Below are 15,142 nucleotides of genomic sequence, written 5' to 3'. Positions count from 1 at the left end.
GTTAGGTGAAGACCGGGATACGCAACCAATGAGCTTCGCGGAAAGGAGGAGAAGGCGGGCTCTTTTGCAGGATTGCCGCCAATCACAAAATTGCAAGAAATTAAACAGATGGGTTGCAGCTTAGGACAAAACTAATGAAAACGCATTTTTGTACCTCCAAAACAACAGTTGCCTCATAATACAGAGAAAACGCAACAATCAGACAATCCCCTATGAGCAAGCACTTGGTGACAGTGGGAAGGAAAAACTCCCATTCTACATATAACTACGTTAGGAACCACAAGTAAACCAGCACTCTGAGAGTGAAAGCGCTCTATTGGGGTGATATGGTACTATGAAGTCTTTAAGATATGATGGGACCTGATTATTCAAGATATTATTCAAGGAGAAAGATTTTAATTGTGATTCTGGAAGAGAAGCCAATATGGGAGAAATATGCTCTCTCTTTCTAGTCCCTGTCAGTAATCTTGCTGCAGCATTTTGGATCAGCTGAAGGTTCTTCAGATTTTTTTTTTTTAAGAACAGCCTGATAATGTTAAATTACAATAGTTCAGTCAAGAAGTAACAAATGCATGAATTAGCTTTTCATCATCACTCTGAGACAGTGCCGTACAGAAACAGACTTGTTGTTTCTGTACTGTGATAAACTCTGAAACTATGGCATTTTAACTCTTTTACTACCACAGGGGTCAAGGCCAACAGTGACCCCTGTGGTAGTAGAATGGTAAAGTGCCACAACATTGCTGCAGTTCAACAAACTTTTAATAATGAAAATATGACTTAGAAAGAACGAGCAGAAATAAGGGAGACGGGAGCTGCAACAAAAAAATTAAAGAAGAAGACTGTGGCCACTGTGTGAACGAACCACACAATGGGCTGCTGCCTCCATCTTCTCGCCTAAAATAACATTAATACGGTAAACTAATTCAACCAAAACCAAAAACAGGACTGCCAGTAACTCATGTCATAATTAATAAAACTGCATAAGTAACAGAGGGATAACAATAGTGCTGATGGAGAAAAGAGAGGGACCAATATACCAACCAACAACCTCCATGCTCTGCCTTTTCTTTTCTGGCTTCTGGCTTTTCTTCTCTGCCTTTTCTGGCTTTACATCCATGCCAGTGAGCCTTCTGCAGCCAGTCAGCACTAAACATAAATCAAAGGAGAGAGCAGATTAATGAGGATGACTGGAAGACAATAGAAGGATAACAGATGTGCAGGCATGCATCGTTAAAGCCATATTTATACATTTACACGTTTTCTGTTTTATCACATATAAACACATTTGATTTATGGATGTTTGGTCTTCTACCTCACACTTAGTTACTGCAGTGCATTATGTAAATCTTGAGTAAACTAGAAAAAATAATAGAATATGACAGTTTTTGTATGTCCTTAACCTGCTGTTATCCTTGTATAGAGGCCCTGCTGTTGTGTATTGTGTTGCATGAGGCAGTTGTTTAGAGCTTCTCATGGTAACCAGCATGACTGAGGAGGACACCGAGCAGGTGGGCCTGTGCAGATCAGATTTCAGGAAGTACTCCTCATGTCTCTTTGGACCTAAAGAGGTCAGTCATCAGCATGTGCAGTTAGTTTCAAAGCATGACGCTACTCCAAAATTACAAATGGAAATGTGTTGAGGATTTTGTGTGCTCAGTCAGCTGTCCTAGTGTGTGGTGAGTTCACTGATCCACTTCTGCACCCAGAGAAAATATCTCTCCTTTTTCCTGCTTAGTCTCGGCAATCCAAATGTCTTGGATTGCCGCATTTATATATAAAACAAAAATCATGACAACTCTGCATTTATATAACTGTGGCTACATTTCTCTGTGAGTGTACTATGTGTGCATGCATGGTTGTAGTTGTAGTGCAGTGTGTGACTAACCCTGCTTATTACTACTGCAAGAAAATTAATCATAGGATGAACAGTATGTACATGTGCACCCTAGATGGAGACAAATGATTAGTTTATTCTTAGATTGCTTTAGATTAATGGTTTGTACAGGTGCTGGTCATAATATTAGAATATCATGAAAAAGTTGATTTTTTTTTTTCTGTAATTCCATTCAAAAAGTGAAACTTGTACATTATGTTTATTCATTACACACAGAGTGATATAATTCAAATGTTTATTTCTTTTAATTTTGATGATTATAACTAATGAAAACCCCAAATTCAGTATCTCAGAAAATTAGAATATTACTTAAGACTAATGCAAAAAAAAGGATTTTTATTAATGTTGGCCAACTGAAAAGTATGAACATGAAAAGTATGAGCATGTACAGCACTCAATACTTAGTTGGGGCTCCTTTTGCCTGGATTAGTGCTGCAATGCGGCGTGGCATGGAGTCGATCAGTCTGTGGCACTGCTCAGGTGTTATGAGAGCCCAGGTTGCTCTGATAGTGGCCTTCAGCTCTTCTGAATTGTTGGGTCTGGCATATCGCATCTTGCTCTTCACAATACCCCATAGATTTTCTATGGAGTTAAGGTCAGGCAAGTTTGCTGGCCAATTAAGAACAGGGATACCCATGGTCCTTAAAGCAGGTACTGGTAGCTTTGGCAGTGTGTGCAGGTGCCAAGTCCTGTTGGAAAATGAAATCTGCATCTCCATAAAGTTGGTCAGAAGCAGGAAGCATGAAGTGCTGTAAAACTTCCTGGTAGACGGCTGCGTTGACCTTGGACCTCAGAAAACACAGTGGACCAACACCAGCAGATGACATGGCACCCAAACCATCAATGACTGTGGAAACTTTACACTGGACCTCAAGCAACGTGGCTTTTGAATGGCTTTTGTTTCACAATCCTCTTCAGGGTGCGGTTATCCGTATTGATTGGACACTTTTTTCTACATCTTTTCCTTCCCTTCTCCTCTCTATTAATGTGCTTTGACACAGAGCTCTGTGAACAGCCAGCCTCTTTAGCAATGACCTTTTGTGTTTTGCCCTCCTTGTGCAAGGTGTCAGTGGTCATCTTTTGGACAACTGTCAAGTCAGCAGTCTTCCCCATGATTGTGTAGCCTACAGAACTAGACTGAGAGACCATTTAAAGGCCTTTGCAGGTGTTTGGAGTTAATTAGCTGATTAGACTGTGGCACCAGGTGTCTGCAATACTGAACCTTTTCACAATATTCTAATTTTATGAGATACTGAATTTGGGTTTTTTATTAATTGTCAGATATAATCATCAAAATTAAAAGAAATAAACATTTGAAATATATCAGTCTGTGTGTAACGAATGAATAGAATGAACAGAATTACTGAAATAAATCAACTTTTTCATGATATTCTAATTTTATGACCAGCACCTGTCATCATTTCCAGCAGAAACAAGCTGAGCCTCAAGGGATTAAAAAAATGAAATAAAATACATTGTAGAAAAAAATGAAACAAATCAGAGGGAGGGAGGTCTGTTTGCAGATATCAGAAATAAAGCATGTGTCTCACTGTGACTCGAGTGTTTCCGCATGAAGATTAAATGGGCTGAAAGAGGCTGAAATAGCTTCTGAGTTTCAGAACGATGTCCCACTGCTCCTCAGGCAGGAAGCTGATGGAGCCTTCAACAATCGTTCAAAGAGTGAGAAAGGAGAAATGGAACACATGCCCACAAACTGTGTCCTTCTATTACGCACATTACTGACATCCCTTTGAAGTTTAAAATGTTGTTTCAATTTCAATTGAAGTTTCAATTAATGAATTAAAAATTTTCATTTCTTGTGTATGACTGATCCCTATCTGATGCAGCGACGCTGGTGGAGGGAAGGAGACACATTAATACAACTTCATATCAGAGCGGTAAGTGACTGCAGCAAGAATGAAATGCCATTTTGCATGTGATAAACTGTATTTATTAAAAATGTGAAATATTTGATAACCACAGACTGATCATCTGATAAACGTGTATTTTTTTGTGGGGTCCAAACATCCTTCATGGCAGGTTACTAAATGTTTAAGGACAATCACTGATTTGAAATTCAATTAAATTTTATCATCTCAAGGTGATTTTTATTGTAAGGTAAAAACCTTACAATAATTACATAGAAAACTCAACAGTCAAAACATCCCATATGAGCTAGCATTTGGCAACAGTGGGAAGGAAAAACTCCCTTTGAACAGGAAGAAACCTCCAGCAGAACCAGGCTCAGGGAGGGGCAGTCATCTGCTGTGACCAGTAGGGGCTGAGGGGAGACAGGACAAAAGACATGCTGTGGAAGAGAGCCAGAGATTAATAATAACTAATGATTAAATATAGAGTGGAGTATAAACAAATAAAAAGAGGTGAATGAAAAGAAACACTCAGTGCATCATGAGAACCCCCACCATAACTAGGGGATGGTTCAGGGTCACATGATCCAGCTCTAACTATAAGGTCAGTTTTAAGCCTAATCATAAAAATAGAGAGGGTGTCTGTCTCCTGAATCCAAACTGGGAGCTGGTTCCACAGAAGAGGGGCCTGAAAGCTGAAGGCTCTGCCTCCCATTCTACTCTTAAGTATCCTAGGAACCACAAGTAAGCCAGCAGTCTGTGGCCCTTTTTCCACCTATGGGGTGCCGGTGCCAGTATTTGAACCATTCAGTGGTTTATACACAGCGAACGCACTTGGTGGTCGACCGAAGAACAGTTTCAACTCGGGGCCCGCAAGCTAGCTGGTCTTGAACCAAGAACGCATGATGAAAGTGGCAGAAGGGCGTGTCTCTGCCATCTCAACGTAAAGTTTCTGCTTTGTATCAGTTCATATCACAGATAAAAGGACACAAAGTGCATACTTGTCATCTTGCTTGTAATCACTGTGTTTACCTCTGTGCTGCACACAGATGCTGCAGTAGTTTGGTTTGGACCATAAAATGTGTTCGCAGCACAAGAAAGGGGAGCATGTTCTCCCACGTTTGTGCTCTTCGACTTCTGTGTCCAGACGAGGACCCGCCCACACTCATACATAAAAGATCAGTTCACAAAGCGCAGTGGAAACACAGGCTCGTTTTTAAGCATTTCACTGGTTCATTGAAACCGACATCAGCACTGGTACGAGCACCGGCACCTCGGTGGTGGAAACGTAGCATGAAATTCTGTTGGGGTGATAGTATTAGTATAGTGTCTCATAGTAGTCTGAAATCCAAAACAAAAATATGAGAAATTTAAAGACAGCCTAATATATTTAAATAGGTCACACAAAGGGCGACTCATGTGAAGCCATGTGAGGACTTCTGGAAAGTTTTTTCTGACTGGTCCACCAGTGCGGAGAATAATGAAGCACCAGCACCATCTACTGGAATAAATAATTAGTCATGAGTCTGACTGCTTAACCCTGGAACACTAACATGAGATTTATAACAGTCACAGCTGATTCTTAAATCTGCTGCCTGGCAGCCTGACAAGGAGGTCTTATAAGTCTATGTGAAACCTATGCTGTAGGCATGTCATAACCACAAACCCCTCTGAAACCTGATGACATAACCTGAAGTGCACCTCGTCCCTAGAAATATAGCTACACGTCACATTGCAACTACGGTGACTGGCGTGTTCAGTACCACTGGTTGCTCCTATACATTTCTGGCTACTTTTCCACTGCAGTTTTTGAATTTATTATCACTTCAATATAAGTAATAACAATCACAGCCTCAATATAAAGACTTAAATGTCTGCAAATTCCTGCTGGGAGATTCCTGAAACAATCAGAATGGATGAGAGTGAATTTACAAAGAACTTGAGGGAAAAACATGTTTGCCTGTAAAAGAAAACTGACCACAACAAAGAGTGTGAAGGAAAAAAAGTCCCAGCATTTTATTTGTTTCTCTGATGACAGGCATTGCTTGGAAAACACTGATTCATGACCATAAGGTAATTAATACATAATGCACCACGCACAAGCTTGAATGCTGGTAACTGTTGGCCGCTTGCGTAGGTTACATTGTAGGATCTATACAAAAATTCAGAGCAGAAGTCTAAATCAGTCATTAAACCTCAGAGGGTTAACCCTCTGGAGTCAGTGGTCAGGCCGGCGCGTCCAAATTATATCGTAGATTTAAGATGATGCAGCAGCAAGGCGCTGCCTCACTGAGTCTCTATTTCAACTTCAAACTAAATACCAGTTTTTGAAATGTGCTGATAGACCAAGAAAAATCAGAGGATAAATAACTTACACCAACTCCAAAGATTTCCTGACTACTGTCCTCACGTTTGATGTACATTTGGTGCAGGAAGAAACTGTCAAAATCAGATGTTCACTAGCAGGAAGTGTTTGTGAGTACAACAAAAATCATGACATTCCCTTTCCTACTGATGAAAAAATGCACCACATTATCCAATCAAAATTATAGGGCAACATGTGGCATTGGGTTGCTTAGGAAGAGTTGCAGAAAGAAAAATTACAACTTACATTTGTATTTTAAGTTATAAAAATTGTTAAAAATGTTTTTATATTAAAAAAAACTTTTTCTACTCCAATTTTGTGTTTAGTTTTTTGTGTGATTTTAGGTCCAAAGTGTTAATACAATAAATCAAAATGAAAACATAACTACAGTCACATGTGAGTGATTGTGCTGAAATAAAATGATACCAAACAAGGCAAGGGAAACTGCAGGTAAATAGTCAAAAACGGCCAAGCATACCCCAGACTCCAAAGAGCTGAAATCAAATATTTATATCACATTTAAAAGATGCATTTTGCAAACAATCGAATAGCAGCACAGTTCGGGTTATGGCTGAGGTCACCAAGTATAAATAAGACAGCAACCTCCTTTAGACCCCCAGGGGAGGGGCTGCAAGTAGTTGTGGTAGCCACTACCTCTGGGGGACTGGTTGCAATCACTCTCAGGCTAACGTTTCCAAATAACAGCCATTTAATTAATTCATAAACAAAGAGACTGACTCAGATTGCAACATTTTGGCAGTCTGATAAGCACGACTCACTTGCCTTTTTAGAGACTAGTGAATAATTAAAGAGGCAAACAGTCCAGTGTGCCACTAGACTTTGCTATTTTAAAATCATAACTCACTACTTAATGATTAATGTCCAGATGTTACATCAATGGAATTCTATATTTCATTTCTTTAATGATACAAATAAAATGTTTTTGTAGTACGTGCCATTATTTAAAGAGAGTGAGAGACCATTTCTCTTTGATGCGCTTCTGACTGGTTTTATAGAAGAACAAAAAAATAAAGTCTACAGTTAAATCATACATCCCAAGATAATCTTCTCATCTCAGTCGAGTCATCCTTATTTATCCTCCTAATACACAGCTGCTTCTACTAAAACTCAAATATGAAATTTAGTCACTATTTTTTCTTGTTATGAGTTAATCTGTGATTTGTGAGGTGCTGCAGGAGCCTGAAGCGCCTCTTGCAGAGTTCACACTCAAAGGGCCTCTCACCGGTGTGGATGCGCATGTGCTTGGTGAGGTTGCCATTGTGGTTGAACTGCTTCCCACATTCTTTACACACATAAGGTTTCTCCCCTGAGTGGATCAGCTGGTGTTTCTTCATATTCACAGCTTGGGAAAAACACTTTCCACACTGAGAACAGCGGTGTGGTTTTTCTGCTGTCTGGCAGCACTTGTGATTGGCTAACTCCTTTTGCTCTGTGAATTCCTGCCTACACAGGGAGCAATGTGGTGGTTTCTTTTCATGAGCCGATAGGTGTGTTTTTAATGTTGATGGATGACAGTAACCTTTTCCACACTTGTCACACTTGTATGGTTTCTCCCCCCTGTGGCCCCGTTCGTGGAATATCAGGTGCTGCTGCAGTCGGAAACTTTTGTTGCAGTGTGAACAGCAAAATCGCTTCTCCCCAGTGTGTATCATCTGGTGCTTCCTCAAGTTACTCCTAATACTGAAAGCCTTGGGGCAGAAGCTGCACTTGAATGGTTGCTCTCCAGTGTGCGTGCGGATGTGTGAAACCAGTGTCTGCCGCAGTCTAAACTTCTTTGCACAAAGCTGACACTGGTATGGTTTCTCCCCCGTGTGGATTCGCTCGTGCTTCTTCAGTTTCGTAAGCTGTTTGAAGCTTTTCGCACAGTGGCTGCAGTTGTGTGGTCTCTCCTCAGAATGGCTGAGCATGTGTATTCTGAGGTCCCCACGCCTGGCACAGGTCTTGCCACACTGGTCACATTTATAAGGTTTGTCCCCTGTATGGATCAGCATGTGCTCCTTCAGAGTTCCTTCCCTCCCAAACTGTTTCCCGCAGACCTCACAGTGGTAGGATTTCTCCCTAGTGTGAGTGAGGAGATGCTGCCGCAAGGTGTAGAACACATAGAAGCTCTTATTGCACTGCATGCAGGTGTGAGGCCTCTCTCGCTGAACCTCAGTTTCTTTAACCTCGTGGTTTTCACTGTTCTCTTTGTGACACAGTTTATGCAGCTTCAAACCACATTTAGTGTCAAATGTAAGGCTGCATTTGCGGCAGGAAAACCTCTCCTGCTCCGTCTGCTCTAAATCTGCTGTAGTTCTTGTTCTGCTGCAGTTGTGCTGCTGGTGTCGGATGACGTTGCTCTTCCTTGCGAAGGACTTCCCACAGAGCTCACACTGATGGCGCAGGAGTCCGGGTGCAACATCCTGTTGGCTAATCTCGGTTTGGTCTTCATTGGTTGAGAGCACATAAGAAAGAGTGATAAGGAAGGGGGTGCAAAGAAGTCAAAGTTAAATTCACTAGGCTCAAAATTATTCAACTACCAAGTTAAAAAAGGGAAAGCAATACAAGAAATAATTCATATGGTATCTTTTACTAATTAAAATATCTTGTAGCACATTAGATAAAGTATTGCAAAGTGTTTAATTGAAGTGGCAGAGGAATTCCTGGGCTACTTTTGCTGATAACTAGCTGATACGGGATGGTTGTCAGTTGATGTAGCTCACCTGGGCCTTTATAGCCTATCAAAGCTGGCCCAGATCAAACACTCACTCTCTCTTCCATTCCACCCGGGATCAATTCTCTTTGCCATTTGTGCTTTGGTTGGTTTATGTTTAATTCTCTTTAAACTCCCTCTTTGTCCCAGCCATCGAGACAGTCAGTGACGCCCATTAAGCGACCAAGATGACCGAGTGGGGTCAGTTATGACCCTGTTACAGTTGATACTTTTTAATGTCTTTGCTTGTGTCTATCAAACCTGAACTGTTTCCTTAATCTATGACAAATATTCTCATGCAATTAATTATGATTTTTACTCCCTTTTATTCAGAAAGGTTGAGGGTTAGCCTCATGGCTTCTGCAGCAGTAAGTATGGCTGCTCGAGGTCTGCTAGCCACTCAAAAAACATGTTATGATCAGAAGCGTGAAATTACAAAAACAAGACTTTCCATTATTCTTGTCACACCAGTGGAGCCAATGAGCCAATTCCAATAAAATAAATTTTTAGAAGTTGTCAGAGAAATAGTTTGCAATAAAAAAAATATCACAAATATACAGATGGGCTTATAAATGACAATGGTCATTTGAGGATTAATTTACAATCATTAAAAAGCATTAAAACACTCAGCTTCACTTTTTTTTTTTTTTTTTTTTTTTACCTCCAGACTCAGTCTCAGGGGTTTCCACATCCACATCGTCAGCTTCTTCCTCTGCTTCAGTGTCTTGTTGATTCGTCTCCATTCTGTCTAATATAGTGTTATCTTTCTGACTTTGGTGTGAGGTTGCATCGACTTCCTCCTGACGCACCACTGAACTGGCACCCAGCATGGCTGTTTTGAGGGACTCCAATAGTTCAGGGCACTGTATGAGCCACGCCGTCCCTTCTGTGCCACCGTCGTTCTCCTCAAACACCAAGAGTGTGCCATCAGTTCCAGCATCCGCTTCAGTTTTGGTTTCCACCCAGATGGAGTTTTATATTCTTCTTCTTTATACAAATGAATCTCTGTTCTGATTTCACTGTCCTGCTGCTCCAGCTTCAGGTAGTCATACTCTCTCTCCAACTGCTCATCCTCCTGTTTCAGCTTGAGCTCCAAGGTGTTATGATTCAGATGGTCACTGTCACCATTTAGTCCTGGAGTTTTCATGCATTCCACCAATGACATGGACAGATCCATTTGAGTGAGGGCTGAGAGGTCTCCAGATGAGTCTGAAAGGGTGACATGCAGAAGAAGTTACAGAAAACTGATGGATTATATGGTGACTTCTTCTAGTTTCAGGGTTTTTACTCTACTTTGAAAGGTGGCTACAGGGCTTTGCTTTGATTCAGATGCAAAGTGTGATCAAAAAGCTCAAATCTGATCACAATTGGACCATTTGCCCATTCACAATCATTTTAAATAGACTCCAGCATGGCGCCCATTTTTAGATTGCTGCTTGGTGGTCCCATTGGGACCACTTCCGCTGTTCACTCTCTGACTTTACCACAAAGCTCAAACTGATGTTTTTACCTCCATGTCAACTAAGATACAGTTGTATGCAAAAGTATTGGCAACCCTGATGATTTTCATAATTTTCCTTTATAAATCACTGCTTGTTTGGATCAGCAATTTCACGAACACAGTGATATTTGAGAAGTGAAATGAAGTTTACAGGATTTACAGAAAGTTGTTTTATTGATTTGAATACCTTTAGCACTAATTATTGGTACACAAAATTTGTTTTGTAAGCTCATTGACCTTTGACCTACATACACAGGTGAATCCAACTATGAGAAAGGGTTAAGGTGGCCAATTGCAAGTGTTTCTCCTCTTTGCATCTTCTCTGAAGAGTGGCAACACGGGAGCCTCAAAACAATTCTCAAATGACCTGAAAACAAAGATTGCTCAACATCACGGTTTAGGGGAAGGATCCAAAAAGCTCTCTCAGAGATTTCAGCTGTCAGTTTCCACTGTGAGGAACACAGTGAGAAAATAGAAGACCACAGGCACAGTTCTAGTTAAGGCCTGAAGTGGCAGGCCAAGAAAAATGTCAGATAGGCAGAGGCGAAGGATGGTGAGAACAGTCATAGTCAACCCACAGACCAGCTCCAAAGACCTACAACATCATCTTTCTGCAGATGGTGTCACTGTGGATCGTTCAACGATTCAGCGCACTTTGCACAAGGAGAGGCTGTATGGGAGAGTAATGCAGAAGAAGCCTTTTCTGCACACACGCTACAGAGTCGGTTGAAGTATGCTAAAGCACATTTGGGCAAGCCAGCTTCATTTTGGAATAAGGTGCTGTGGACTGATGAAACTAAAATTGAGTTATTTGGACATAACAAGGATCGGTATGCATGGTGGAAAAAGAACACAGTAAAATTTGGTAGCGGTTCCATCATGCTGTGTGGCTGTGTGGCCAGTGCAGGAAGAAATGACTTGTTCTTACCCTCATTAATAAAGAATATATTGCAGCGTCTGTTAAGACGTTAAAGGAGATGGCGACAGATTGTCAGCAAAAGTTGCCCTTTTATTAACAATTAAATGGTTGCTGTGTGCCGCAACCAAAACAAAACAGTAACAACGAGACTGACTTGGATAACGACGAGCGGGAACCCGGCATGCTTGATGCAGAAAAGGCCCAACTGTTCAACTCAGACACTGAAGATGAAGAATTTGACGGATTTGTGGAAGATGAATTATTTAAAATGTGAGGGTATTTTTCTGTATTTGTTACAACTGAACAACATTCTGAGTTACTGTGAATGAGTTGAATAAAGTTCGACTTACCTGACGCTTTTGTTTCACTCTACATATGTTTTATCATGCACCTTATAACCCGGTGCGCCTTATGTATGAACATAGACCCGTTCATTGATATTGCGCCTTATGGTCTGAAAAATACAACGTTCTGGAACGGCCATCTCAGTCCCCAGACCTGAATATTATTGAAAATTTGTGGTGTGATTTAAAGCGGGCTGTCCATGCTCGGAAATCACCAAACCTGACGGAGATGATTTGGAAAGAAGAATGGTCCAAAATATCTTCAACCAGAATCCAGACTCTCACTAGAAGCTATAGGAAGCATTTAGAGGCTGTTATTTCTGCAAAAGGAGGATCTACTAAATATTGATGTAATTTTTCTGTCGGGGTGCCCAAACTTATGCACCTGCCTAGTTTTGTTTAAATAATTATTGCACACTTTCTGTAAATCCTATAAACTTCAGTTCACTTCTCAAATGTCACTGTGTTCGTCTGCTATATGATATAACTGAAATTACTGATCCGAACAACCAATGATTTATAAAGGAAAATCATGAAAATTTTCAGGGGTGCCCAAACTTTTTAATACAGCTGTATTCCCAGTTTTCTCACCAGGGAGTACTTTTTAGTATCTGGCTTAATATGCTGTACAGGCTCATCGTTTTATTTTGGAGGGGCTAGTAGAACTGCTTTGCATGCTTCATTTTTTTTTTTTTTTTTTTTTTAAGGATAACAGGTTTTATAGTGTACATTGCTTTTGCATTTTTGCTTGTTTCACAAAAAGTTGGCAGTTTAAAAACAAAGAACTGTTAGTTATGTATGTAACCAGCGTAGACGTCTAAGGAATTATCAACAATTACAGCACACCCACTAACAAGACTTCAAGTAAATACAGCCAAAAATCACGAAACAGCAGAGATCTTAACTGCTGTGAATGAGGATTTTATCAGATGACTATTTAGGCTGCTTTACAGTAGTTTTAATGGGTAGTGTCACTGTTTCATGCCTGTACAGCAATTAAGCAATTAGCTATAGAAGAAAGTGCTTGTATGAATGTTTGTGAATGGGTAAATGCAAATGTGTTATATAAAGAGCTTTGAGTGCTCAGCTTAAGTAGAAAAAGCCCTCTATAGGATCTAGTCCATTTACCCAGTCAAACTAGCTGTTTGACCCAACATATGTATGAAATATAGGTTTATGAGCTGTTTGTTTGATTGATTTTTCTTCTCAAATCTTAAGTTTCCGTTTGATTCTGGCTGAACCACGAGACTGTCAGTTTTACTTTAACTTTCCGAGGAAGCCTCCTTAATTGTGGTGCATGCCAATATTTTTTGGGGGCCACATTAACATAATATTCATTATCCCACACCTCAGATTTACATCACGGCAACGTTGCAGACTTAATGAAAATGAGAATCAAGTCAAGCGATTTACATTTTGACTAATTGGAGGAGATCTAGCAATCTTAACAGCACTGACAACAATCCAGAGGGACTTTTGGTTTTTATGGGTTCAGTGCTAGAACATTTTTATCGCACCTCACAAAGTGAATGATTAAGGTGCATGTCCTCATAACCAGAATTTAAAAAGCCACAGTGGCAAGTTGTGTATAATGGAGAAGGTCAAAATTTTACTTAACATTTTGTGTAAAAATGTTTTTCATGGCTACAGGAAGTAAAGATGTGATACTGCATTTCTGACTGCTGCTCACCTTTGGGCTCTGGTCTCAGGACTCCCGGAGTCTTCATACAGTCCACCAGGCAGACCGAAAGCTGCTTGAAGCCCAGCAGAGACAAACCGCTGGCTGAGTCCATGACCTGAAAGACACTCAGGTTCAGCATGTTCTGAGAGAGATTTTATTATATATATATATATATATATATATATATATATATATATATATATATATATATATATATATATATATATATATATATATATATATATATATATATATATATATATATATATATATATATATATATATATATATTAGGGGTGGGACTCGATTAAAAAAATTAATCGAATTAATTACAAGCTTTGTAATTAATTAATCGAAATTAATCGCATTTTAATCGCATTTCAATATTTGACATGATAAATATTAATTTAAGTTTAGTTGATGAATGAATCAATATACATAAGCTTAAACTTCAAAATTTTGTTTATTTTCCCACCAGTCTACTACACAGACCAATGAAGGGTAGAAGTGCTCCTGTGATAAGCAAACTCCTGAAACTAAAGTTAAGCATCATAACTGGATAGTTTTATTCAACATTAATGTCTCACTTGTTATAGTTGGAAATTAATCATTCTCTCAGCTGTATTCCTTGATGTTGAAATGTGTTATGCTTGTTTTAACAGCTTATTTTGAATTAAAGACTTAAAATTAAACCACAAAAAGGAGAAAAAGTTCGTTCTCCGTTTAACAGCTGCTTTTACACAGCTGTGCTTCACACTCACGGTTGCTAGGCGACATGAGCTACGCAGAGGTGAGGGCAGCTGATATGAAGGCTAGCTGCTCACTTCCGGCCTTTGTGGTCTTCGTGGGCTACGAAAGACGTGGGCCGGGTCCTTCGCAGGATGCGGCCCCTAATTTGGACATTGTGCGTCGATATAATCTGTATGCCTGGAACTCGTGCACTGAGAAACGTTCCACGGTGCAAAGTGCGATTAAAATGCGTTAAAATTTTTAACGCGTTAATTTCCCCGTAATTAATTAATCGAAATTAACGTGTTAAAGTCCCACCCCTAATATATATATATATATATATATATATATATATATATATATATATATATATATATATATATATATATATATATATATATATATATATATATATATATATATATATATATATAGTAAGACATGAACCACTTTCATAACAGTGAAAACCCAGAGTTAACCCTGAACTTATCCAGACAAATCCTGGTTTGGAGTACAGGGCCAGGTTATGTGTTCAGCATTACTTCACATGGTGACTTAACCAGTCTTATTTTAGGGTAAATATACCTCCACAACCCATTAATCTTGCATCACAGTATACCTCTGTACAGCAGTGTTAATACAGTTAAAAGTTTCAACCCTTACACATGGTTTATATTTCATGCCGTCACAGTATGATTTGAATCAACTTTGATATGGGTCAAGACTTCCCTCATGAGCGTCTGCAACAAATTTTGAACTACAGATAATTTAGAATGCATAAAAATAAACAGGCTATATGACATTAATAAATTAATGACCGATCCTTAATTAATGTTTCAAAGAGGGGGAGGGTACAATTTTTTTTTTTTAAGGTCTTACAGCACTCAATTTTGGAGAAGATCTGTTATCACACAATATCATGTCCTGTTTAACCAAAAACATGAAAACATAACAGCCAGAACAATTTAAATATATTTTATTCAAAGTTAAAATGGAAAGTACACTGTGAAACAGTTTGGATTTATTACATAACCATGAATAACCATTACAACTGCTAAATACTGTACTCACTGCTCATCACTTATAATTATTATCAATATTAATTCAACATTCATTAACACTTAG

At 39.4% G+C, this 15,142-nt stretch overlaps 1 protein-coding gene across 1 annotated transcript; it reads right to left on the bottom strand.

The window, feature by feature from the left end:
- Positions 1 to 7,278: 7,278 nt before the first annotated feature.
- Positions 7,279 to 13,427, bottom strand: LOC115796622 (zinc finger protein 883-like). The gene is made up of 4 exons (XM_030752985.1): positions 13,298 to 13,427; positions 9,864 to 10,052; positions 9,505 to 9,786; positions 7,279 to 8,576 (listed from the first exon to the last, which is right to left on the bottom strand). Exons 1-4 carry the CDS (start codon positions 13,425 to 13,427, stop codon positions 7,279 to 7,281), a joined length of 1,899 nt encoding a protein of 632 aa, XP_030608845.1.
- Positions 13,428 to 15,142: the final 1,715 nt, after the last annotated feature.

Source organism: Archocentrus centrarchus, chromosome 18, assembly GCF_007364275.1.
Source record: "Archocentrus centrarchus isolate MPI-CPG fArcCen1 chromosome 18, fArcCen1, whole genome shotgun sequence".
NCBI classification, from domain to species: Eukaryota; Metazoa; Chordata; class Actinopteri; order Cichliformes; family Cichlidae; genus Archocentrus; species Archocentrus centrarchus.
The sequence above is the reverse complement of the archived record's forward strand: the minus strand, read 5'-3'. Positions and strand labels throughout refer to the sequence as shown.